This window comes from Corvus moneduloides, chromosome 2 (genome assembly GCF_009650955.1).
Source record: "Corvus moneduloides isolate bCorMon1 chromosome 2, bCorMon1.pri, whole genome shotgun sequence".
NCBI classification, from domain to species: Eukaryota; Metazoa; Chordata; class Aves; order Passeriformes; family Corvidae; genus Corvus; species Corvus moneduloides.
The window spans coordinates 37,934,891-37,961,552 of NC_045477.1; the positions used below are offsets into that span (position 1 = coordinate 37,934,891).

General features: G+C 41.7%; 1 protein-coding gene across 11 annotated transcripts in view; it reads left to right on the plus strand.

Moving 5' to 3' along the window:
• The window catches only part of FAT3 (FAT atypical cadherin 3), a 408,107-nt gene that overhangs the window by 174,605 nt on the left and 206,840 nt on the right, over nt 1-26,662 (plus strand). For all 11 annotated transcript variants that reach the window (XM_032099136.1, XM_032099146.1, XM_032099135.1 and 8 more), the window contains exon 3: nt 7,448-7,762. In XM_032099136.1, the coding sequence (XP_031955027.1) occupies nt 7,448-7,762 (315 nt within the window). The remainder of the gene's footprint in view (nt 1-7,447; nt 7,763-26,662) is intronic.

A 26,662-nucleotide genomic window follows, 5' to 3' on the forward strand; every position in this document is an offset into this window, starting at 1 on the left:
CCTTCCCCCCTGGCCTCAAATAAAGCAAGCAAAGGAAACCAGCATTGAATTTAAGTCATTTCAAGGTAAAGAGGGAAGAATCTCTCCTCAACACTCAAAATATAAATAGCCTGGAAGGTCAAGCACCTAATCTGAGATGTGCCCCTATGTTGGTGCCATTAAGGTGCTGCTTCACTGGAAGTTTGCTCTCGTGGCAGCAGTCCCCCAACCCTGGTGTCAGCCTTGCGACACCTGGGAAGATGTGATCTGACTCCAGAAAAAATTCAGTCCTTATGGTGGGTGGCACTGCCAATTCAGTATGCAACATTCACCCTTGGAATCACATCATTCCTATATAAATATCTATGTAAAATATAAATACTAATGAATTCATAAGTATTAATATATTCATATATGACTATAAAAAATTCAACTACATTCTTAAATAATTATTTTTGTTTGAGAGGGCAGTGGCCAGACCTGAACTTAACTATTGCCTTCAGTTTGTTGAACAGATTCTGGCTGGTTGTGATGTTCATGATGTTGTGTGTAATATCATGGTAAAAGGTTTATTTGCAGACTAATTTGGAGTTGTTGTAAATAGCATTGCTGAGGATTGGCTTTCTAATTTTCTTTTACTGCTCTGAGAGCTCAGACATGATATTCACCACAGAAACCGCACTTTGAGGTAACAGTAAATTTGTTACATCCAAAACGTAAGTAAAAAAGAGAAAATTAGAAGTTAAGCCCTAGACAGGAATGTAACCTGTCTTTCATTGTCTGACAAGAGTGGTTTGTTATATATGTTTTGTATTTGAACCAGACATAAGAATATTAGGAAGTTGTAGGTATGTATAGCCTCCCAAAGTTAATATTGGTTTTGGACTCGTTCCTGGGCATGATCTAATCTCCATTTAAGTCAGTGGAGATTTTTCTTCTTGCTTCAGTAGGAATTGAGTTTGTGTTTTAATATGCAGTAAAGCCTACAAAATTTGTGCAATAACATAAAAACAGGAGGGCACACTTTGCACAATGGGGGGCCTTAAATGAAGGCGCTGAAATAGCGTTTAATCACCAGAGTAAGGAGGCAGATTTTCAAAGGTGCCGGCTGCGAGCGGCGGGGGGCATGAGCGATAGGTCTCCTTCATGCTCCGGTTGAGTTTGTGGCTGATGGGATACCGCTGCCCACATTCAGAACTGGCCCTGGTTATTTATGGCTTGAAAAGACTTTAAAAAGGGGGGAATATAATCTGTGGTTTATTCTGATTCCCACCAGCTTCGGTGGCCCCAGTGTGCTGAATCGGTCTGGCATTGGCGCTGAGGTTCACGTCTTCATTATGCTAAAACTGTTTAATCCTTTAGGTTCTATTTACAGTTTACCCTTTAATGGAAATAATGAATAAAGTATCTCCCAAAAGATGTATTCACTCTGCTTTTATGCACAGAGAAGTGTTCTATGTGAAGGACCTAAATTAAAAAAAAAAAAAAAAAAGAGTTAGATATAATGTTAGTGTTCTTAAAATCATAAATATTCTTCCTTAATTGGTTGTGAAATTCCTGTCTACAAATTATGACATTTTGGTTGATTTTACATTCACTGGTTTGATGAATAATGGGCTTGCAATATTTTTTATGCTTTTCCTGCCTACAATAGCCCTCTGCTAAGTGTCCTTCAAAAATCACATTTCTGCTTAATGCAAGGAATCTGAATTAGCTCTGACGTTTGCATTTACACTCACAAATCTTTCCATGGCTCCCCTGTGCGCCAATGTGTGGGGGCAGGATCCAGCCAGATTTTGGGGCTAGAAGCGTGGGTAGGCAGATGTAAAACCTTCATCTTGGTGCAGCCGGATGAGGTATGCAAGTTCTTTCTCCCCCCTCTGTATTTTAGACAGAAAAAAATTTTAAAAACTCATTATTCAACTGTTTTCTTCTCAAGTTACTTTTATTTATTACTTTTTTCCCAGCAAGGCAATGTAAACGAGGACCTTTGGCTGATGGATCGGTGACAGCCAAGGTGTTGTGTTTACTGCCAGGAGACTCACAGAGTCTTTGATAAAGGATCATGAATAATTAGTAGCATTTTGGAAGCAGTGATTTTTCTGTTTCTTCCTTTGAGGGATATAACAGCCCTGAGTGTTTCACTGTTAGTTGGCTTTCCTCATGGCCTCATTTCTGTCATTTTAATTTGGGGACAAACCAGCTGCTGCTTTGTATCTGGTTTGCACTGAATCCCGTTGTTTGGAAGCTGGAGGAAGGAGAGGCAGATGGGGGCTCTGGAAATGTGCTTTTCTAGCATTTCATGGCAGAAGCTGACGTGGCCCTTGGACATATTGAGTGAGTTTGCTGGGGTCTGGAGGGTGCATGCATTACCCTTAGTCCTTCAGTCACCCTGAAGGTTATATATTTTTGTAGTGACTTTAACCACTAAACCTTGCATTTGCACTAGCAAGGAACTGGCTTTGGGTGGGAATGGGCGTGTTGCACTCTGGCAGCTGGGAGTATCTGGGAGCGCGTTACTGTAGTGTCACTTTCATCCTGGGCTGCAGCTTGTGATGAGGGCATGTTCTGCCTTTGCTGCCTCCCACTCCTCCTGCCCACCTCTATGGCCACTCCTGGGCCAGACTCTGGAAATATGTGGGCCATTCACCTTATCTAACCTTTCCTGATTTCCCAGTCTGAGGTGCGCATTTGTGCAATTAGCTCATACTCCTGAAAAGGGTTGAGGAGAATAAGGAATGTCTTTTGTCACTGAGGCTCTTCTCAGTTGCTAACTGAGCTGATGCAACATGTCCCCTGCAAAACCACTGCAGTATTTTGAAAAAGAGAGAATTAAGTATTTTTCTGTAGTATTACTGTATGATAGTTTTTGGAAGAGTAGCAGATAGTTCCTAGTCAGTCTTCTTTCCCCATATCTCGTTCATTGTTCTACTGGCAACTTCTATAACATGGGCTACCGAGTCACTCAGCAAAATCACATGCTACATTAATTTTTGCAGCTAAGCCAATAACTTGGGTAGAAGAATAGGTTGTATTGTCTTCTCCCAGTACCAAGGTGCCAAATGATGGGAGATTCTGGCCTGTCCCTGACAAGCAGTTGCTCCTGCCAGATATCCTCCTTGTTGAATATTTGCACTCTGCTTTTTCTGCCATTGACTTCCAGCCATCAGACCTCAGTTTGCTTTTCTCAGCTAGATTAAAGAGCTTTGTTACTCTCTTCTGACTTTTCCATGCACAGCTTCTTACAGACCACCAAGTTGTCTTTTCATCTTGCTTTGAAAAAACTAAACAGGACTGAACTCCTTTCAATGTTTGTGCTATTGAGGGTATTCATGAAGGATGATCTGACTTTTAGGAGGAACGTATGTGTGTAGCAGATATCCATGGCGATGGGCACCTATGTAAACAGCCAGGCTGACAGCTCCAGTAAACATTCTCTTAAAGAGCTGTGGCAGGTCCATCCATCACACTACCTATATACACAGTACTGTCAAACATGTAAAGTAAACAAACAGGGGGCAAAAAAGAGGCGATGAAAGAAATAATGCTTTTCTCCAAACCCTTATTGTTTTAAGAGCCTCTCAGGTTTCTCATCATGATAGTAAATACATGACTTTCAGATATTTTTTGAGTGGACCACATCACTTGAAGTGGTCTGGTGACAGATGAACACAGCAAATCACTGGGAGAGGGAAGAGAGAAATCCAGTCTGCTGATTCTTCATCCACTTTTAATAGTCACTAGTTTCTTACTCCCTTTTTTTTTTTTTTTTTGCCTTCGTCCTTCATAATGCAGTGTCTCATTGTGTCCAGTTGCAGGAGCCGTACAGAAAACATTACCCCATTATTTTCTCAGGGAAAGAGGGGAAACAAGCCTTAAAGAGAAACAAGCACACAACCTTCACATTGCTGGCACATTGCCGAGCCCAAGGGCTGCACTTAATTTACAAATAAATGTGCTGAGGATTTTAATCAACAACTAATGCACTCTGTTGTTATTTTTCACTTACAGTGCTCGTAATGCATGTGGTATTTGGCAAATTGCATGGGGCATATGTACTTGGAGGAATGCAGTGGCAAGCATATCAGTGGCACTGCTTTTTGGATTGTTGGCTGGCTTTATTTCTGAGGATTCCCTGGACCTCAGGTGGTGCTGGATCTAGGCTTTCAGGGATACTGCAAAATCTGGCCGAGGGCAACATAAAGAGCTGGCTCACAGACTGTGTGGCTGGATTTCAGCTGTCTCATGTAAAAATGCAGTAGTGCCTCCATGGTGTAGCATCCCAGTGGATGAGAACATCTGTTTTATCTGTCTTGTTCAGAAATGTGTCTGCAAAATCCTGGAACTTTTTGGTTTTTAGTCCCTTTGAAATTTTCATGATTTCTGCTGGTGTTTCTTCTTACTTCTTGATTTGTTTAGTTCAGGTGTCATTACTTTGTTCACATTTCTCTTCTAATTAGCAAGCAGCTGGAAAGAGTGCACCACAAAATCTGTCCAAGAAAAGCCCTTAGAGCTGCTCCCATAGGCCTCTCCTCCCTTCTGCTCTCCTGATCCTGAAAACCAGATTCTGTCTTTCTGTAGTATTTGTCAATATCTATGAACATTGAAGTAAATGATGTGTTTTCTGAATTCGTTGTGATTTTATTCAAGGATCTCCCCCTCCTTTCACTCAGCTAAAATGGGCGAGAGCCTCTCTGTGGACTGCCCCAGGGCATATTTTGCAGCTCCTGACGCCAGCTCTATCAGCCTCTTTCCATTCATGCCGAAGTGATGAAGCAGCAGTGTTGATAACCAAGTGTCATCATTAGTGTCCAGGGTTAACTCCTCATACGAGGATGGCATTTGACGTCTGTTGGGAAGGATGTCATCCATACCTGTGTGGAGAGATTCATTAAATATTGGGGCAGCTTGTGTATTCTTGTGGGTGCTACCTTTACACCCATGTGTGGGTGTACAGCAAGGAGGCATTTTGTGCTGAACGTTCAGGAGCATGGCGGAAGGTGTTCCCAAGGGTGATGGAAGGCTTTCCGTGTGGAAGACCTGAATGCGAACAAAATCCTTCTTATTTATCAAGCTGCTGTGTGGTGTTGACAGGTGAAATGACAAGACTTATTGAGGGAAAGGAATTAATTGTGTCTGGGACCTTACAATAAATCAAAAGTAAAAGTAAGAACCAGTGTAGCAGACCTGTTGGCAGTAGCTAATGCTTGTTAAATGATCCTTTCCTTCTGAAATACAGAAATGAAAAGTAACTGTTGCCAGGAGTTACAAAATGAAGGCATGACTCAGAAGATAGATTTATTATCACCTCAGTATCAGTGAAATTCAGCTTCATAAACATAGGTTAATCTGCTAAAACCTTCTGTGCTCTCTCTGGGGGAGAAACCTACCTATTTCAAATTTTGTTTAAAGATCTAAAATAAGTCTTCTTGTCTTCTGAATAAATCATCATCTCTAGGGTCACTAATATTCATCTTTTTTTTCATTGTTCTTTCCTATGTGGATTTATTTTATTTATTTATTTATTTATTTATTTATTTCTATGGGTTGTCATGGGCTCTTCTCATCCCTGCAGTGTAATTTGTCTTCTGGACTTGTAGGCTTTTTTCATCACAGTTCACCATATATTTCACCCATGTTTCTACAGAAACTCATTACATAGCACAGGCTGCTGCCAACAAGAATATTTAGAATACACTCTGCCTTTGTCCTCCAGTGCTGCCCTGCTCACCTATGGTGGGTGAATAATACATCTGAGTGAGAGGGACTTGGATCTAAGGTTACTATGAAAAGACCTAAGCCCTTACATGACCAGAATCAGTGCTGCTCCTTTCCCCTTCATCTCTTATATGGCTGATCAAATGTTAGGACTATACTTGTCAGTTGAAACTAGCATTAAAAGACATAAAAATGAAAATCCAAAATTAAAAAAAAAATTAGTAATATAAAGAAAATAAAAGAAATCCTGTAAGACGAGCAAATACATGTGTCATCTCTGTGACTGTGTGGTTGGGTTCTGTGCTACCTTGAAAACTTCTCCAAGACTTCAAGCTGTCATGGAAACAGTGCAGTTGGATCCTTAAAAAAAAACCCCAAAAGCCAGAAAGACACACAGCTCTTTTGTTAGTGCTGACCTTAGAGTACCTCTGTCCTGTATGATTAACTGATAACTTTGTTCTAAATAGTATCAAACACATCTGAGACTAAATTCAGGATTCTTGTGTTCCTGTTTTGCCCTGCAATTTCTCCATCATTTTCCATCTTCTAATGACATGATTCGATGGTTTGCAAACTCTCCTTTAAATGTTTCTTAAACTTGAGGTCCACTGCATTAGAGTGTGTCTCTCAAGGTTTAACAATGCTGTATTAGGAGAGGAAAATATTCTTGATATATGAGTCATAAAGTGGTGAGAAAGTGTGTTTGCTTATTTTGATGCTGGTGTGATTTTGCATGTGGTACTATTGCATTTGGTCCTCTGTGCACCACAGTCAGTGCTTAAGCCGGTGAAGGTTTGGATTACATCAGTACAAGCAAGTCTTAGAGTGGCAGAATGAGTTTCTGCTTTATCATAGAATTGCAGAATGGTTTGGTTTAGAAGGGACCTGAAAAGTTGTCTGGTTCCAACCAGAGACAAGCCAGGTGTTCGTGTCAGGGGGAAGATGGATTTCTAAAGCACTTGAAGGCAGAAATGAGGTGGGTGGAAGTCCTTCATGGTAGGACTGTTCAAGCATGGGAGTGGTACTTCGATCATTCTCTGTAGCTCTGTTATACACAAACACGCTTTCTCCTGTGTTTCTTAGGACCAGGTAGGAAACCAACTGATGTTTTCTTAACACCAGTAGGTAAAGTGGCCAAGCCCTTCCTTCCTCTGTGATAAAAGAGGATATACTCGTTGTTTAAGGGCTACTGTGTGAGCTTTTGATTGCTTGTTATCTGGGATTTTGCAATGAGTGAGCTCAATTTTAAATTTACCGTCTGTTTTCTGGACTTGGATGGATTAATTTTAAATTCCCTTCCAGGTTTTCTTCTTGAGCAAGGGCACAGGCAGGAACTTGAAAAGAAAAGCCACCTTTTTTGTGCAATTCATTGTCAATGGTTGTATCTCTGTCTACCAAGGTTTATACAAGTTTGCATCACAAAGCAGAAAATGATGGTGTTTCTTCTGTTACTCTGCCAGCTGCAGTTCTAGCAAAGAAATGTCTGTGGCATTAGGACATGTATGAAGAGCCATCTTTTTACTTTCCCTCCTACTCAGTTTCTTGGACAACGGATTGAGATTCTGAGCTGGGTTCACAAAGTAATTCCTGAACTCAGGCTTCTGTTTTCATTTGTTGCACAACTTGAATTTTTCTACAGGTGGAGCATTTGTTGTATGCTGAACACATTTCTGTAGTACAGCCAAATGAAAGTAGATATGATGTTTTATTGATCCTATTCCTGACATCCTCTGCCTGCTGTTTCCTGCAGGAGTTATCTACACAGCTGATATTCTTGACCGGGAGACGACCAAATCCTACTGGTTGACGGTGTATGCAACTGACCATGGTGTCGTCCCACTCTACACTACCATTGAAGCCTACATTGAAGTGGAGGACGTGAATGACAATGCCCCTCTCACCTCCGAGCCTATCTATTATCCAGTCGTCATGGAAAACTCCCCAAAGGATGTATCTGTCATTCAGATCCAAGCCCAGGACCCTGACTCCAGCACTAATGAAAAACTGACTTACCGGATTACAAGTGGAAATCCCCAGAACTTCTTTGTAATCAATCCCAAAACAGGTAACAAAACCCTGTTGCCTCAGGCCAGTGGGAAAATGCAATTTACATATTTATCAGCTTTCAACCCTTCAGGGTGCACTGGTGTTGCCTTGCTTTCCATACCTCTGTTTTCTGGTTGCCAATGTGACTAAAGCATCTTGTACATGTCTAAAGCATTCTGCTTTGCATCGGTGTGCGAACGCGCTGGCAGATGATGCGCTGCAGATGTGCTGCTGCAGCAATCACTCTGCCCTGAGTCACTGAATTGCTGCTGGCTGTTGCCTCTTCCCTGTGTTTCTGGGGATGAGACTGCTGCACTGAGTCTGCAGAGCAATGCTAGGAGGCAGATTCAAGCTGTTGCAGGTTACAGAGCAGTGTTTCATTCTTTATAAGGTGGTGTAGCACCACTGAAGTGGGTGGCATGACGGCTGTCCAACACATGTAGTCAGGCATCCAAAGTAGGTGGATTTAATTCTAGAGTTTGCTTTATACAAAAACACAGTTTAGATGACCTAAAAGTCCCTCTGGCCTTTAAAAAAAAATCCATGTGATTGTATTGATTTGTAACAGCTGGAGATGTAGCCTGTGGGTGCATTGTGGCAGAGATGGTGATTGTTTTAAGTTAAAATACTGTTGTTGGCTGGCAGTGGAGCATGGCACCCATGCAGAGCAGCTCTGCACATGTCTGTACCCTAGGTGCCTTTGCTGAATGAGGTTGATGAAGAAATTGCCCCAGGAGATGTAGCCTGAGGTCGTGGATGCTCTGCTGGGTGCCTACCTGTGCTTGGCAGCAGGTGTTCCTCACTCCAGCATGTACCCAGCTTTCCTCACTCATTGGGCTTGTGGGGACCCTCCAGCATGATCTGCAACTGGAGAGTCAAGGGGGTCTTTCAGAGCAATATGCTGATCTTTATGAAGGCAGTTCAGAGAATTCACATAGTGCTCCTTCTGGTTGTTATGCTCCTAGTTTTGTTCTGGGGTTTTGATTTTTTTTTTCCCAAAGGTTTATTTATATCTGCAGCAAATTTCTAAACAGCTAAAAAAAACTAGAAGGAATAGACGTGAGAGGGAACATTTTAAATTTTCTGTATGGAAATTATGTTCATTAAATAGGTTTTCAACATTTGGTTGGGCAATCCTATTGCAATGTGTGACATAAGAAGGGGTCAGGATCTTCTCAGGCATAAGCCCAGGTGAAGAATTATGGAGAATGTATAATCACTGTGTTCAATCTGCTGAGCCCTAAGGCACATATCTCACTTATTTTTAACACTTGGAATGGCCGAAGATGCTCCTCCATCTGCATCCCTTCTCCCCCTCCCCACCCCATAAATCCCATCTGGGCAAAGTAGCAGAGTTAGGACTCACAGTGTTTAATGCTTGTGCTTCCCTTCCATCGGCTCCTCCCTCAGAGCAATCTGCTCAGCACAGCCCTGCTTATCTGCCAGGGTGAGCCCATGACAAGGAGCCGGGCATGTGGCAGCCCTGTAGCACCCTAGACTGGTGGCACACCCTGTGGGTTGGCTCTTTGTCCCTCTGGAGAGCAGGCAGGGATACTTTTTCCAAGCAGTGAAATCTTACTCTCACAGTTAACACTGACGCTGGTTAATCTTCATTTGCACGGTGGAAATTTCTGGCTGAGAACTTAAAGGCTTCAGGATGAGTAACTTTGCTGCTTGGGCAGCTCCCAAAGGACCCCCCTTACACTCGGTGAGCATCCTTGCTGGTGACTGGCTGTGATTTGTCATAGAGAGGATAAATCATCCCCTTCTATCCAATTCAGTGCCAATTGCAGGGCAGTGAGAACTGGGCAAGGTGGCCTCTTTGAGTTTGTTTTGAAAACGATGAGGCTGACAGAGAGTGTGTGTGCAGAGATCCCTTTTCCCAAAGGGAAGTGCCAGGCCTTGATATGAGAAGGCTTTCTCCTGATGGGATGCTGATGTCCGAGAAATAAAAGCATAATGGATTTTCCTAGAGAGTGCCCCTGGGGGTCTCTGACAAGGCTCCTTTCAGCCATCTCCCTGCAGTGCACTAGTTATCTCTAAGACAGTAATTTACACTCCAGTTGTTTTGTACAGGAGACTTCTGCACACACACAAGAGGTTTGTAGCGTGCCAGCCCTGCACGCTTGCTGGGATCCAGCATAGCAGTAACTCACGTAGAGCGTCGTACAGCAGCCCTAAATGCGACAGCATGCTGTATAATCAAGATGAAAAGGTTTAATGTGAACCCAAATATGCTGCGATTGCTGCATACGTGGGCTGAATGAGCATGCTCCTGCTGTCTGGGGAGAACAGTCATTTGAGAAAGGGGATCTTTTATTTTCTGTGTCACTTTGGAAGTTTAAACACTGCCAGCAAACTGACATCTTACTCTTATGAGTAATCCATTGCTGAGAGGCAACACGAAGGCAGCATCCTGCATTCTTTGCATCTTTTAGTGGGAAGCAGCAGAAGAGATGGGGAGTTTGCTGGAGCATAGGGATGTTCTCAGTTGTCTTTGGAGGTCAGCAGTGACTGTGTTTTCCTTCCTCTGGAGCTCTCTTTCAGCTGCCTTGTAGCTCATGCAGGTCAGTCAGGTTTATGGAGGCACAGGGACCACTACATGTCTGATCGAGCAGGGACGCAGGGAGTCCAGGTTTTGTTCCTGGTTCTAATTCAGGATCATAATTGCAGCCAATTCTCACACTCTTGATTGATTATCTGGATAGCAGAAGCAACATTACTCCTTGTGTGCTGTATCTGTAGACAGGAGAAACCTCTTAATAGACAAGTTGTCACTTCCTACATTTTTATAGACTGGCACAGCTCACAGTGGCTATTTTAGGCAGTCAAACTGCAAATGTATCGCGTGCATTTGGATCTGTTTGAAGGCAGTCTTCAGACCTTTCAGGATTATTACCTGCAGCTTGCTCTGTGGGTTTTAGAGAAATGAAGAGTTGCTCCTGCAGGAATGAAGAGCTGCTAAAAAGCCACTGATAGCAAGATTTGGGCATTGAAGTCACCCTGGGCAGCTCATGCTCTCGCTGGGGGCTGACTCTGTTGCGGGGGCACAAGTACATGGTGACAAGGGCCCTCCTCTTCAGGCTTGGGGTTTATGTGGGTACTCCAGGGAAGAGGACAGGAACATGAGCAGCCCACCCATGTGTGTCAGAATTGGAAAGGCAGTGTGGGCAACCTCCCCTGAAGGCCTTTTTTTTTCTCACCTTGATATTTTTATTAAAATACAGCCAAGCAGCAGTTTGCGCCTCGGTACGCCCTTTTATCTCATGAGCTGATATTCCTAGGTACAAGTACTAAGTGAATAATGTAGCACATGAGCACGTGTGAAACCATAAATCATTCACTCTGGAGAACAAGGCAGCCTTGTTCTGCAAACTAGTGGACTCTGCAGCCTGAGTGTAGCAGGTCCAACAGAGCAAGCTGGGATTTTCCTTTATAGTGGGCAAGAGGAATATATTGCAAAGTACAGTTTTGTGAGGAGGGTAGGAAACATGTTTTTCCAAAAAGTTGAGGTGACTCTAGGGGTTACATGACTACAGGGAAAGGCATTCCCCTGGGCATTTGTTTCCCAGCTGTGTATACACGCAGCAGCAATGGAGGCATTCCTGGAGCTCAGCATCTTGAGCAGCTGTGAGTCAACCCAAACCCTGGTGTGGCTGCTGGGAGAGCCAGGGCTTTTCTTCATAGCTTGACTTGTGTGCTTGGGAGGGCTTAGGGTTGCTTTGGCAGAGCACGGGGTCACAGGACTGTGCTCCTTTGTGGGTGGTGTGAGATGGGGAGGACAGCAGAGCTGCTGCCGGAGCAGCCTGGGGCTGACCAGCTCCCAGGAGTGCCACATTTGGCCTGAGCCGAGTCAGTTACTTCGGGGTGAGAAGCATATGGAAGAAGGTAAATAAAACAGAGATGTAGTTAATAAAAAAAATTGATTGATTAGAGCTGTAAATTCTTATTTTTATTTCATGTATATGGGTGTTAATTTCACAGCACAGGGGTAATTTACTGCATTGATTTATTATGTTTCTGAGCTTTGGAAAAAACGAATTTTAATTCAAACCATTGCATTATTTTGTTTAGTGTTAACATATTTTGAACAAACCCAGTAAGCTTCTCTTCAGTCTTATGTAGATTACTTAAGAGATTCTTTAACACGACAACAGACCAAATTTCACTCTTGTGCACATTGTTACTAATTAAGTTACTCTAAAATTATGCTTGTGTGTCTGGAAAATCTGCTTACACCTTGCTTAGCCTTTTGCTGGCACCATTTAAACAGAGGGAGACCCCTGGCACCCCTGAAATAGTATTTGCTGCAGTGGTGAAGGCAGGATGCACTAGAAGGTTTAGAAATAGTGCATATAGGTCAGTTAATCTTTGCAGAGCAGCAATACTCTGCCTCTGGAAGTTGTCTCTGAACTGTCACATCTGCACCTAGATTTGTAAAGACTCTGGATATCTTCATGCTGAAGTAGTATTAATATTTATATAAGCTAATACAGGGTTAGTGAGTGTCAGAATTTAATTGGTATGAATGCTACTCTTCTTAGTAGGCTGGGCTTTGCTTTCTTTTGCACTCACAAAGCCAGCTGGCGTAGAATCCTGCTGGGTCTGAAAGCCACGTTTGCTCTGCCATACTCAAATAGTGCTTCACCCTCCTGTCATACATCCTGATTTTTATAGCCACTTCTCTTTGGTTTGTCCCAAGAAATCTTTGCTCTCACAGACCGAGACAAATCCAGTGGTCTGCTGCTGCTGCTCCACATCCTGATGGCTGACAGCAGTACAGCTGCTGGGTACCCAGTGCCTCTTTTCAGCCCAGAAATCACAGAATCACAGAATGGTTTGGGTTGGAAGGGATATTAAAGACCATCTAGTTCCAACCCATCTGCCATGGGCAGGCACATTTTCCACTAGACCAGTTGCTCAGAAGCCCATGCAGCCGGGCCATGAATATTTCCAGGGATGCAGCAGGGATTATCCTTCTATCATTATCCTTATCTATTATCTATCATTATCTATCTATTATCCTTAAATATTATAGCTGCTGTTAGAGCAGACTTTGAGGAGGGGATTGCTCTGGGCAGCTCTGGAGGGTTTCCCAGTGGTCCTGGAGGGTTTCTGGGTTTCTCAGCCTGTTCTCGTGGTCAAGGGACACTCGCCTGTCCTGGCTGCTCCATCCATGCTGCTAACTCTTAATAAGCTTCTTCTGAAATAAGATCTTCCATATCTTCTAAATTAAGGCCATTAGCTTTATTGGGGTTTTTAGTCTAACCTGCACTCTTTCTCCAGGATATGCTTTAGGTGCTATAATGATCAAATCAGAAAACGTATTTTGAATTTTGATGGCGTTGCTGGTCATCTCCTTCCCACTGGGTGCTCCTTCTGAAGGGTGTCTCCCTCACATGTGTTGGCCATAGAGCCCTTTTTGGCAGCTCACGTGTATGATAAAAATCAGCTCTGCAAATCATGTCATAGCACAAATAGCTCAATGCTATTCAGCCTGTAAGTGTCCGTGCCCTGTCCAAGAGCAGACAGGATCTTGCAGAGGGAAAAGACATTCATTATGGGGCTCTCCATTCAATGGTGAATTTGAGGAATTGGTCTCCCTTTCCTTCTGTGCTCTTTAACGCTGTTTGTACAAATGCTGAGTTCACCAACAGTTGCAGAGTCCAGCCCATCACTGATATGTGACCATAACTAATACAGATTCTTACAATGTAATTCCCCTACCACATTAGCTGGCTTCCATTCTCTGTAATTTATGTTGTATCAACACACGCTAAATGATCTACTTTCTTTGCTTTCACTTCTCTATTATTTAAAAGCGTGGCTCTCAATGACTTCTTTGTAATAACACTCACTGTTAAAAATTGAGCTTTGGAGCATTCTAAAAGCTTTTAATTTTTGCTTTGGCATGGCTTATTCTTTACTAGACACCATATTTTCAGTGGTTGGAGCCCAGGGTTAACAGCTGGAAAACCAAAGGACCATGGATGTTGGAGTTACATGCTTAATCACAGTGGGACCGTTAAGTGTGCCAGGCACTGTATAGCATATTAGACAAAGTTCCTCCCTTAAGGAATTTGTCATAATAACAATAATAATAGTAGTTATTAAGAAAAAAGAGGAGAAGAAAAAAACCAGGGAGGAGGATGTAAATCAAGTCCGTCTGCTTGCCAGGGCACGTTTATTCCCCAGAGTAAATTTTCAATTAGATCCTGAGCTGCAGCACAGCAGGGACATGAACTCTTCTTTTGACTTTGAGTGAGTCACCTCACCTCATGGTTTTTCTTTTCTTTTCTTTTTTTCTTTTGTTTTTTTTGTAAGTGGAAGTATTTTCTTGCCTTGTGTGATTGTCCTGTAAATTAATTCACAGTAGACAGTTTGCAGATCAAATACACTCTGGGAATGCAAGCTATCGATTTTTCAGGCATCCTGGCGTTAACAGACATGCATTCACAGTCATGATTCATAGGCATGAAAAAAAAAGAGGAGCATCACTTCCAAAATGGTAGGATGAAGAAGATTTTAGACTAAGTATTGTCTAATGGCCAGGCCACTGGTTCCGCTGAAAATGACAAAATTTGGGCTCAGCCAGCATGTCTCTTCCCTCTTCCCTTCCTCCCTGGTAGTGATTCCCTTCTCGATCTGTATATGTTATCTGTGGAGGGGATAAAGGTGTGAGCTGTGTCACCTCAGTTGCAGCTACAGTAATGCTGCTTTTAATAAAATAATAAATCCAGTTTTATGATTTCTCTTGAACAGACCTGATTTCTGCTAGCAGTGGGTTTTTATTCATGAGGCACTGAATATGGTTGAGATTGCTGGATGTCTCTGGTATCAAGTGCCTCTTTTAAAATGGCATTTAAAGATACAGTATTTCTTATAAATGCCATTTCTTTGTAATCAGCAGTTTTATACTTGTCTTACAGAAATTTTAACCTTTTTTTAGATGTCCATGATGATTTTTTTTTGGACCTCTTTCACAGTAAGAAGTTTAAGGAGTGTTCCCATTGCCTTGACTGGACAATTGTGTTCTCACTTATTCAATGCAGCACCAGTTTTTAATATGAACTCCCTATTTCCTTCTGTAGAGACTTATTTCTGAAGGGCATAAACATGTCAAGGCCCAGTGGGACAGCTTTTTCTGATGGAAGACGTTGCTGCCCAGTAACCAGACAGCTCCCTCCTTTCCTGCCCCAGCACCAATTCTGGAACAGCAACAATTTTGCCACTAATCTCATAAATCTATGTTGTTGTGTATTACATCAGTCACTTATTCTTTTCAAAAACATCAGCAGAGCATACCTTCTGCCTATTCAGAAGCAGCTTTGTCTATCAGCTTAGCTGTGAAACTCATTTTTCTACCTTGTCAGGTCAGTTTCTGTATTCGTAAATTTCCAGAAGTCATGGCTAGGCAGAACTGATCAAGAAATCACCTACCTTTTTAAGATGCTGTACTATTCCTTCAGTAATTTGTAGTTAGGGCGGTTCCATTCACTTCCAGGTAGCCAAATTCTCTTGTTAGTATTCTTATCAATGTCAGAAGGACAGTTGAGCTTACTGGGTGAAATTGTACCACAAGTACTGAGTAACAGCCCTGTTAAATGTAGGCACAATGCATATGCTACGGATACTTGTCATATCCTGCCATACATTGATATGATAATACCAGCAAATGTCCCTGAATTACAGTAATTGCTTGTGGTCCAAATCTGAACTCTGGCAGGAGGAATTAGGATGGTGAGTTAGGGATACTGAGGTGTGGAGCCTGTAAGCTTGGCGTTCATGCAGGGGTAGGAGTCTGGAGAGGGAGCTGCCAGGGAGGAAAATAAAGCTGTGATGTTAGCCCAGAGGAGGTGAAAGCTTCGGATGGGGGTAGATGATGGGTTTCTTTTTTCCTTTTTATTTCCTACTTCTTTTTAATCAATCAAGTAACTTGTGTTTATCTTTTGCTCGACAGTCAAAGTTATTACTGGTGTCTGTGGTGTTGGATGCTGCAAATCCCAAGCAGACAACATTAAATCAGCTTTTTCCCCTTTTGCTCAGTTGCAGTGAATAGTCACATTGTCTTCTTAGAACAGGCACTACTCGTGGCTTGAATAGTGTTTCACCTTGTTGTGTGAGCAATTTCTAAAATCTCTTTATGGACTGGAAGTTAGAGGCAAGGAATGTAGTTCTGGTTTACTTTTAGTTAACATCTGATCCTTGGTACAAACAGTGATATTTCCTGTTTGGAGAATTAGATTGACCTGTGCTGCATGTGGATATTAAAAAAAATAACGTAGCTCAGAAATGGAAATAAAAAGAGAAGGCAACTGGGAAGGCAGGTGTGTTTGCATAGGCCATAACGATGTCAGTGATCACCAACTATTATTTCTTCTTTGTCTTCCAACATAGGAGGTTGTGTCAGCACCTATTAAACTCCCGAAGCCTCATCACCTCACAGTTCAGCTGAACTAGTCTGTTCAAAAATTAAGCTTAACAGTGGATTGTGTTATTTCCCCTTTTTTTTTCCCAACTCTCTGTTTCCATCAGAGTTAAGCTGTTATAACAAAGATAATTATTTTCTGTGAAATTACTCTCCCCTCCTTTCCCCTTCCCCTTATGTTAATGAGAGTGTTTTTCTTTTCCTGGGAAGACTGACACAACTTCTTTGAAATTAGTGTTGTTGCCAGTTAAGTATGTGACCTTATCTGTGTAATTGTACAGATCGTGCTGCCATATGTCTGCATGCACAGAGCTTAATTTAACCAAAGACATACATGTGTAAAAATAAAGCAGAATCTGGGGGTTAAATATCAGAAGAGCCCCCTAATCACAGCTTTCACATTATACACAGCTTTCTACAGAGCTCTAAGAGCTCTGAAGTTAGAGTTTAAAAAACCCTCTTTACATGGGACCATGCTCTTGTAACCTTGTTTTTACATTGATTGTCATGTGGATTCTACTCTGCCTCTACTTCATTGCTTGTTGTACCTACTTGATTTCTCCCTCTGTGGCAGCTAAGTCCTTCATGCTGTTTGGTAAGGTAGAATAGGACCATTTTTACTTTTTTACAAGGAGGGAACTGATGCAAAGGAAGCAGCTTACTCATCCAATACCAGCAGTAAAAATTGGGTTTTAATTTGCCTTCAAAGCCAATGGCCACATGTAATGCAAAGCCTTGTGGCATGGGTCCAGCCCATCCTGCCCTGCTAAATCCAAGGCTGCCCTGGCACCAGTGTTTTCTACTGTGTGCGCAGAAGTTACCTGGGCATGTTGGAGCCCCAGCAGAATGTATTTCCTATCCTGTTTCCAACTAGCCCACCATTTCCCGTCCCTGCCTTTCAGTCCTTCCTCACCTTTCTTTCTCTCCTGCCCAAAGGCAAGCCTGGGTTGCCCACAAGAGAGAAAGAATTACAGTTTGCACAGGGACAAGGAGTCTCAGATGGCTCTGTTGGAACCTGGGCATCTAAGGGCTGAGTTGACTCTTCTCTTTTGAGTGTATGAAGCAACCCTCTTCTCCATCAGCCTAGTGTGGTGCTGTCACGGAGCAAGGAAGCAAACCCAGAGCTCTAGAAGTCCCCCACTACCCCCAATAATCATGATCTTTCATTTACTTGTACTTTCTATGCAAGAACGTTTCCTCGTTGCTTCCTGTGTGTATGAGTCAATGTCATGACATACTGTGGGTTTGTTGCCTTCTAAGAGAAATTTAATGTTTGTGTCGGATGAGTTGCGTGCAAGGAATCTGTGCTGCAGTGATCTATTTATATGGTAATTAGCAAGTAGCTTTGCAGCTCTTAAAGGGATTTGGTTTGAAAACTAAGTATTATTTCTTGAATTTTAACTTACCAACAGTGTATAAACAGCAGTGCACATGCACATTTTTTTTAATGTAGCCACAATACCCAAAAGATAAATGTAAGTCTGCTCTGCAAGAGAATATTTTGGCTATAATTAATTTTGCTTCCATTCACCATATGCTTGTATTTTCTGACCTTCACTTTAATCACAGACTCTATGTAATAAAATGTGCAGTGTTAAAACAAAAGTTGCTTAAAGAAGCACAAGTGCTTGTGGTGCTACATCTTCAGCTGAATTATGTGGTTTGTGCCACCTGAGAATTTGACTGTCATAGCCTTAAGAAGATATTATTATGGAAAGGTGCTGTCATTGCTCAAAGATGTTGAAGTTATTTTTGTTAATAGGAGAACAAGATGAGTTTTTTTAAATCTTTGAAGAAATGCTGTAAGCCTACTCAAATAGATCCTTGAGGAGTGGCAAACAGGGATGGAGAATTTTCTCTTTATCCTTATTATTCTGTGTTTGAGGCAGTTCTTGAGACACGACCTGGGAATGCACTGCAAATGACGCAAAGAATAATTGCTGCTAAATTTAATTTGTTGAGTAGGTGTGAATTAGATTAATTAAACAGAGAATAAACACACACAAGATTACCCAAAGTAGCTGCATGGATGGAAAAATTTTAGACTATATTAACAGCTTAGATATGCATGATGCTGAGATATTTTTCATGTGAGTCTGTAGTTTCTTAGGGGATTTCTCTCAGATTTTTTATTTCTTTCTTGTAACACTTAATGTAATCCAAATTGATTAAGGGAATGCTATGCATTAAAGGGAAGAAAAATAAGGCAAACACATGCTTAAGAATTAACTTGACTAGTCTATTGGGGTGACCTGCAGCTTTGACTCAATAATATGTCCGTGCCCTGCATTATTGTGTGAGAAAACCCCTCAGCTTGGGTTGGGTTCACTTGCAGAGAACAGTCTTTTAAGGAGGATGCACAGCTCAGCATAAGAGAAGCCAATAGGCAGGATTTGGATACAGCCATTGTTTGGTCAGCTGGATGAGGGGGCTTCATGTCCCACTCCCAAGCTTAGCTCCAATCTATCGGTGCATCTCTCTGTGCTACCTGGTGTTGAGCAGGGAGGATCTCAAGGACTTCTTATTGTATTCAGTCTGCAAGAGGTTTCCTCTCCACTTCCAAAACTTCTGTTTCTACTTTCTGCTTGAAGTCATTGTGCAAAATAGCTGGGATTTTACAAACACCCCGCAAGGCATCCGCCTAACCTCTTTACCAGGCTGCCTTATTAACAGCAGAAATGCAGTACTGAGAAAGTAATTAAGATTTAATGGGAAGAAAAAACGTCAGAGAAGAAAAAAATTCCTATGTGGAGAGAAATTATTTTTGCTTATAAACAAACATGAGGAAAGGAGATGAAAACATGAAGAAACTAATACATGTTTTGTTGAACTGACTGTATAAAGACAGTTGCATCACACGGAAAATATTGCATGTCCAAAACTGTTTCACCCATATATGTGTATGGACTTGGCTTTTGTCATCATGAATGCTCATCCCCACCTCTAATAGTTCCTTTGAGAAGAACAAAACAACCCAGAATCATATATTCAAGATACCTTAATTTCTGCACATTGAATCCTGCAAGAAAAGTAAGAAGGATTGTGGGGGTTCAGGTTGCGTTTGTTTTTGTGGTTCTGTTTCTTTTTTTTTTTCCTTTTTTGTTTTTTTTACAAGTGTGTGTTTTTTGTGGATTTTCTTCAGTGCTTTTATTTTAATTATTTAATAATTAAAAATAATTCATAGCTAAGAACTCAGTCAGGAAAAGCAAAACCTGTGCTGCCTTTTGGTAAGCTGAAAGGGTGACTTATTTTTTTTAGTATTTATTTGCAATATTGTGGCACCTTCGTAGCTGCAGTGTGAGGCAGCACCCCGCCGTGCTTGGCAGGATAAGTGGAGTAAAAGATGGTTGCTACGCCGAAAAAGCTCTCAGTTTCGGGGGAGCCTGAGACAACAGATGGGGAAAAGCAGATGGAGATGCGTCAGAAAAACCAAGGTGGTATTGATCAGTGCTAAGTTTGTTGCTGGGCACTCTTGGTGTGCGGAGGAGTGGAGACCAAGCTTTTAGAAAACGGAGCAGTGGGCAGTTTGGACACGTGGTGGCAAGGTGCCACCGTGCCCTTGTGTGCCAGGGGCTTCGTCCTGTGGCTGCAGCTCCCAGCCTCTTGCAGAGCTTGCAGGGAGGGGCTGCAAGGGATTTGATCCAAATAGGATAAAGGATATATATATTTTCTGCATCTGTATCTGTGGAGAGATTTCCCTTCGTCTCTCTGAGGTGTGTATATATAGATACAATTTTTAATTTTTTTTCTTCCAAAATTTAGCACAAATTGCAAGGGGTTGGGTTTGGTGGGTTTTGGTTTGGGCTTTTTTCTTTTGCTTTCTTTCTTTTTTGGGTTTTGTTTTGTTTCGGTTTTTTTGCCTTTTTTTTTTTAAATTAAAGAATTTGTCAGCAAAAAACATTCAAAGTGGATGTTTTCTTTTTTCTTTATTGGCACATGTATAAGTTTGGAGATCTTTTTCCCTGTTCTCAATTTTCATGAGAAAAGAGAGACAGTGGCAGTCTTACAGGAGAAGGGCTTAACTGCTCTTTGAGTTGGACTTGAGGGCAGAGGCTCCCAGAAGGTTCAAACGTGATGTCCAGCTGTGCTCCTGAAAGGTGAAATTCCTTTATATTCTGGAAAAGCTGGCTACTGTCCTTACCATAGTTAGAAAAATAAAATACTTAATGGAGCATCCCCATCCCTTCCTCCGACACTGGAGCTCCAGGGGTTTTGTTGCAGGGATTTATAGAGACACTTGCTGTGTACAGCCAGGGTAGGATCCAGGAAGGCCTCTGAGTGCTTCATTTCTTGTTGGTAACGATGTGCATATAGACAGGTGTGCCAGAGTTAAAATCCTACATTTTCTTCACCTGTCTACCTGTGTGGGCAGAGGGACTCAATGTTAAATGACATAGTCAGACATTCAGAGCAAGATTCTCATCTCTTTTCGAGCATGACTGGATCCTGTGTCAGTCCATCGACTTAAAAGGGTCACATCACTGGGGTTCTCAAATTCCCTTTTTTAAACCTAAAATTTACACTACCTTACCATGGGGAGCTGAAGAAATTCACTCTGTGTAATTTGTCAAGAAAAATTTAAGAGGTTGTGGCTTCATGGTTTGTGTATGCCTACATAGGGACAGGATTTCTGACAAAGGTTTTCTTTCATCTAACAGATAAAAGGCAAAAAAGACAGTGACCTCAGAGAAATTCAGACTAGAAATAGTCCTATTTTTCTGGCTCAGCATAGTTGTAGCTGTAAAGGTGCTATTCCAAGGTTATGGTCCAGACACAGGGACCAAGCAGTGAAATTCCCTGACTATTATTATCCAGGAGCACAAAACAGATTATCTGATCTGTACTAAAAACCTAGTAATGCATGATGAACACAGTTTAAGACAAAAATTACCGTATCAGTAGAGGGGGTTTTATGGCATAGCTCGGTTTTGCACAAAAAGCTGGGAGGAGAGGCCATATCTCTTCTGGTAATGGATAATATATATTCAAATACAGTGTTGTCCCATGTTTTTGTCCTCTAGGCTTCTTGAATGCCATTATTGCTGTAAAACGTTATAAATAAATCAACAAAAGAAAAAACTTGTTATATATATTCCTATATTGATTCTAACAGGATTAAAATAAGAAAACATTAACACCAACTTGTCTCACATAAGAAACATGATTTTCTCATTCTGTAACAGCTTGAAACACAGCAGACCATATTCCTTTTAATCACTCTCTCACTGATAGTAAGGTGAAATGGAGCTTTTCAGACTCTTGTTACAAATTTTTGGATTAAAAGTTTCCTATCTGTTGCAAAACATCGGTAAGCACATTCAGTGAGGTGTGGGGTAGGAGCGACTTGTTCCATTTCTGGGGGCATGTAATATTTTATCATCTTGCAGCCTTCTTGCAATTTGGTATGCTGAGAGAAATTAATTTGACTGTTTACAATATTTAATTTTCAATAATTATTCAAGCATATAGAATGACAGGCATTTACAGTATGTAGTAAACAGATGGATTAGCAATTGTGCATGTAATTAGAAATTACTCTTAAAATACAAACGTGCATTTGAATATTCAGTTACCTTTAAAAAGAGAAAAGGTATAAATAAAACTGTGAGTGCCTTAGAAATTATTTATAGAGTCCATGAAGTGCCCTTCATAAGTGAGTCTTTGCCAAAAATATTCATTGAGTTCCAATTGCAAGTTATGTGTACTTTTTTCCCCTAAGATAAGACTGAGTTGTTCGGATTTGATAGTTTTTCCATGCTCATGTGGTTTCAGAATCACCGCAGGATCACTTTTCCCAGCCTCCAAAGAGAGACATTCCCCCTGCATCACGGTGTCCATGCTGCTGGTGGTGTGAAACTCAGGGTGCTGACTCCCACCTGGCACCCAGTCCCCAGCCCTGCCTTTGCTAGAGGTCCACTTGAGTCATGGCACTTGAGAAATTATTTTGTTAGGACAAGATAAATCTTTCCCAGAAATTGTGGAACTGTCAGGATGTGAAAGTACTCTAAATGAGTAACAGTCTGATCTTACTACTTTAGAGTTTATCCTTTTCCCACCTTGAATTGTGTTGCAATCTTTCATTCGGTCGAAACTGATTTGTGGGATAGATGACAGAGCGAACCCCGGTGAAATCACCCAAAGTGCCTGGAAATGATTTTTAGAAGTGGCTTTTTAGAATCCATTTTAGATGCCTTTGCAAATACATTCTTCCCAGATTTTGTTGTGATTTCCTAACATCGCTCCTGGGTTGAATGCTTTGGTGCTGTGCACGTGGCACATGCACCAGGCCGTCTACATCAGAGCTGGTGTAGAAGAACCCCAACTTCATTTTCTCTATTAGTTTAATAATTAATAGAAACCCCAACAAACCCCACTCTTTCGTCTCAGGAATACTTTGGAAGAAATAGGCTATAAATATAACACCTTCAAGGAAAGAGTTTCATCCTCCTCTCAGTGAAGTCAATGGGATTCTTGCCATTGCTGCAGATGGGTGTGGGATTGAACCCTTAGTGACTGTCTGAGTGTGAAATGAGAAAATATATTTAGCCAGGTTCATTTGAAATTATTAGAGACAAATTCTCATCTAAGATGGCAGTTGGAGCTGATTTCCATTGCCTTTCAGCATATTGACCACAAATCATGTCATGAGTATGAAATACCCCTTCCCCCCATATGTATCTCCTCCATTTAAAGGGATTATAATTTAACATAGAAAGAAAAATTCAAATCTCTGCCCCTCAAAAGTTTACTGGGTTTAAGTATGTACGTTACCTTTAGGTAAAAAAATTATCAAATTAAGATAGTTATTTTCCTTTTTTTTTACTATATTGTATTACAAATTTTCATGCTATTGTTCTATTCACTATTGTAACGCAATTCTCTGTATTTATTTGTTGATGTAAGTGATTTTCTACTAGACCTCCCAGCATAGTGCATGAGAGATCCTCTATTTTTCCTGCTTGTGATATTTTCGGGTTTAGAGATGGAAGCAGAGGTTTTGCAGTTTTTGCAGTGTGATAGGATAGTGAATGAACAGATTCACAGTCTTAAGGTTGGAAGGGTATTATATCACCTGCTCTGACCCCTTCATAGTAGACATGGTAGAAAATCACCTAATTACTCCTGCACTGAGGTGTTTGACTAAAGCCCATATTCCAGGAAGGTACCGATTTAAAGCCTACAAGACCTTTTTTTTTTTCCCTGATGCTTATCTCTTGTATTCTTTGAAATGTCTGGTTTATTTTTCATTGAATTTGTCTGCCTCTTCTCTCCACCATTAGATTTCACGGTACTTTTCTCTGCTGGAATAAAAAACCTTTTACTCCCTAGTAATTTCTCCCTGTGCAGGTACTTATATGCATTAATCCAATTATTAATTAATTAAAGACAGTATAGTTTTTAATGCAGAGAGGAAAAGAAGCACTGTTTTAATTGGTACCATATTGTCATTGACTTACATGTAGAGAAATGCAGGCTGTTCTGCCTCCATAAAGCCATTTGTGGTCACAGTCCAAAGGTGACTTCCAAAGTCCTCCTGGCTCAAGTCTGAAACATGCAGGAAAAGCCAGGGTCAGGTGCAGAGGGGGGTATGAAGTAGCTCCGAGGACCTTCTCAACATGAGCAGCAGCAGCTGCCAATGCAGCAAAGAAGGTGTGCCAGGTTGTTGTTCACAAAAATTATTGCTCATGGCGCTGGCTCCCACAGTAAGCTGATAGATGCCTAATTTCTTTCTGTTGTAGATAGGAAGTGAATGCATATGGCTTAGCTATTTGTCATCCACCATGGCTATTTCCCCCTTCTTCAAGGACAAATTACTCCAGTGTTGTTACAGTTAGAGATGGAAGGTTTTTGGCTTGGGGGGCTGTTATCCCCTTTAATGCTTCCTTTGGTATCAAAATATGGAAAATTTGCTGTTGCCTCTAAATATGTAGGAAGCATTTTTGAGGTAAGGAACCTGGACAGATGTAAGCTTTCTAAACATCACAGTATATGTTTAAAGAAAAAAAAAAATATGGAAACCCTAGTTCTGATATTTCCAGAATGTACAGCAGATGCTCTTATAAACTACAGTTTGGTTCCACTCTGCTCTCACTGATCATAGCTTTATGCACACTGTGAGCCTGACAGGTGTGGGTTTATCAGCTGCAGATGATGAGCAGCCTTGTATAACACAGAATATAAGAGGTCCAGTGTGAACCATCACCTGAGCGCTGCAATCATGTTTTCTCACCGAAATGGCAGGCACTGGTGTCCATGCTGTCCCTTGTTGCTCTCCCATCCAGTCCATGGGCTCTGTCCTATGAACAGGATGGTGCTTGCTTCCTTACCCACCAGCAAAACCTTTCTAATGGCACAGAAGCCAATGTAATAAATCATAGGGAGTTGTATTCTTCAAAAACAAGCTATCATGGGTGAGGGGGTGGCTTTAGTTGATGAGAGAAAGTGGGGGGAGAGTCATGAGTTAGAACTTGGCTCCTCTGAACTCTAGCTACAAGTCGGAACCACAAGATGTTGCATGGTGTTTGCTCTAGCAGAATGGCAGTTAACTCACTTGTGTATTAACAATTCCTTGTTAACTTGAAATGTCGGTAATTAAGACCTGGATTCCCTCCTTAACTCTGCCATAAGGCTCGTGCACAATCTGGAAATGTCTCTTGGAGCAGCTTCCCCTGCACAGAGGTCAGGACTTTGCCCCAGACAGCTGACTTCATGCCATCAGTGCGGGGCTGGTGCCCACACAGAGACAGAAAGCCTGATTCAGCCCCCAAGAAGGAATTGTATCTCCCCAAGGGAATGGGAGTTTCTGAAGCACAAAAACAAAATACATTTTTGTTGTTTTCATTTGCCTTCTGGTTTAGGGTAGACTGAACAGATTTCCATCTTCAGATCCACAAATACAGCTTTTTTCTGGGGATTGTTTTCATTTTGTTTCTTGTAAATGAAAGCTGAGTCTCTTGTAATTAACAAGAGTCTCAAGACTTTGGCTAAAATACGGAGCATCAGGAAAGCAATGACAAATCCTTGACAGGACCCATAACTGGCAGTGAAGTATGTGGAGACGCTTGTGTGCTTGGTCCTTGCAATGAAATTCTGTGTCTGAAGGCACGGCTTTATGACTGCGAGCAGCAGCAGTAATGATTCCCTTCTTCCGCACAGTGCTCGTGTGAGTTATTTCATTACTGCCTGTAATGTGCTTTGAAACCTTGGATTGAAGAGCAGGGTGATTATTATGGTAGTTTAATAATACTGTTTAGAAGGATGTAGTGTGCTGCAGCACTGGCTTTCATGGAAGCACAATCTGCATTCAGTGGAAATGTTCTCCATCACCAAAGTCAACTCCCAAAGTCACACTTGGCATTGCTGCTGCTCCATCTTTGGCAGGTTTTGGGGAGCTCACAGTGCAGCATGGTGGTCTTCCAGTCCCTGGCTCTGTGGCAGGACACAGCTACACAGGTTGTTCCCACACATCCTCTGTTCTGAGATCTTTGCATTTGGAGCTTCCTGGTTTGGGACAAGGGGATTTGCTACGGGGCACCTGTCCTTCTCTTCTGGTTTCCACCATTGCATGGTTTCATTGCTCCGTGCCAAGAGGCTGCTGTGATGCTATTTGGGTTATCCCTGCACCTGACTCCAGATAGAGATTTTTGTGACTGCTTTCACAAGGTTTCTCTGTGACTTCACTCTTAGCTGGTGATCACCTCTTGCAGCTTGGTCTGCTGGCTTTTGAGAACAAAGCAATACCTGCTGCCATAGGCTTCAACACCAGAAAGAGCTGTTGTAGTTTGAGGCAACCAGTCATTTTCCCTGATTTTAAAGGGAACATGGGGATTTCATTGCCTCCCCAGGGCCCAAACCCACAGGACAGATTTCCTGGTACTGGCAGCTGAACTGCCACCTCCTTCTCTCTATGGGGATGTGCCATGTGGGTGCTGTGCCAGCTCCCAAGCCTTCCCCCGTCTGTGCCCCTGCCAGTCTGCCCAAGGACCCAAGTTCATGCCCAGTCACAGTTTTGCAGGTGTTGCAGTATTGCTCAGTATCTGGAGAATAGGAAATTTCAAAACATCCTTTTTCCATCCAGTTCTGTGACCTTTTATGTATTTTGCCACTTTCAAGGCTATTGTGCTCTTGTGCCTATTATGTCTTTTTTTTTTTTGTTAACAAAGGCAGACGTAGGGTTATAGAAAAATACCATTAGCCACTTAAATTGGTGCCTGAATTACTGTAGTGTCTGTACTATAGCATCTTGCAGTTTGTTCTGTATTCAGATTTTTACATAAATCTTTAATGCCACAGCATTTAAATACCTTTCAAAAATGCATTAACCAATCCATTTAACATTTCCAATAAGATACAGACTTGTTCTATATAAGAAATATTAATATACTGTTCAATTCTCAAGTTGCATTAGAGCATATATAAACCAGAAGCATTAAAAAAACCTCTTCAGAATGCCTCTGTAATGAAAGCACAGAGAGAAACCTCTCCAGAGGG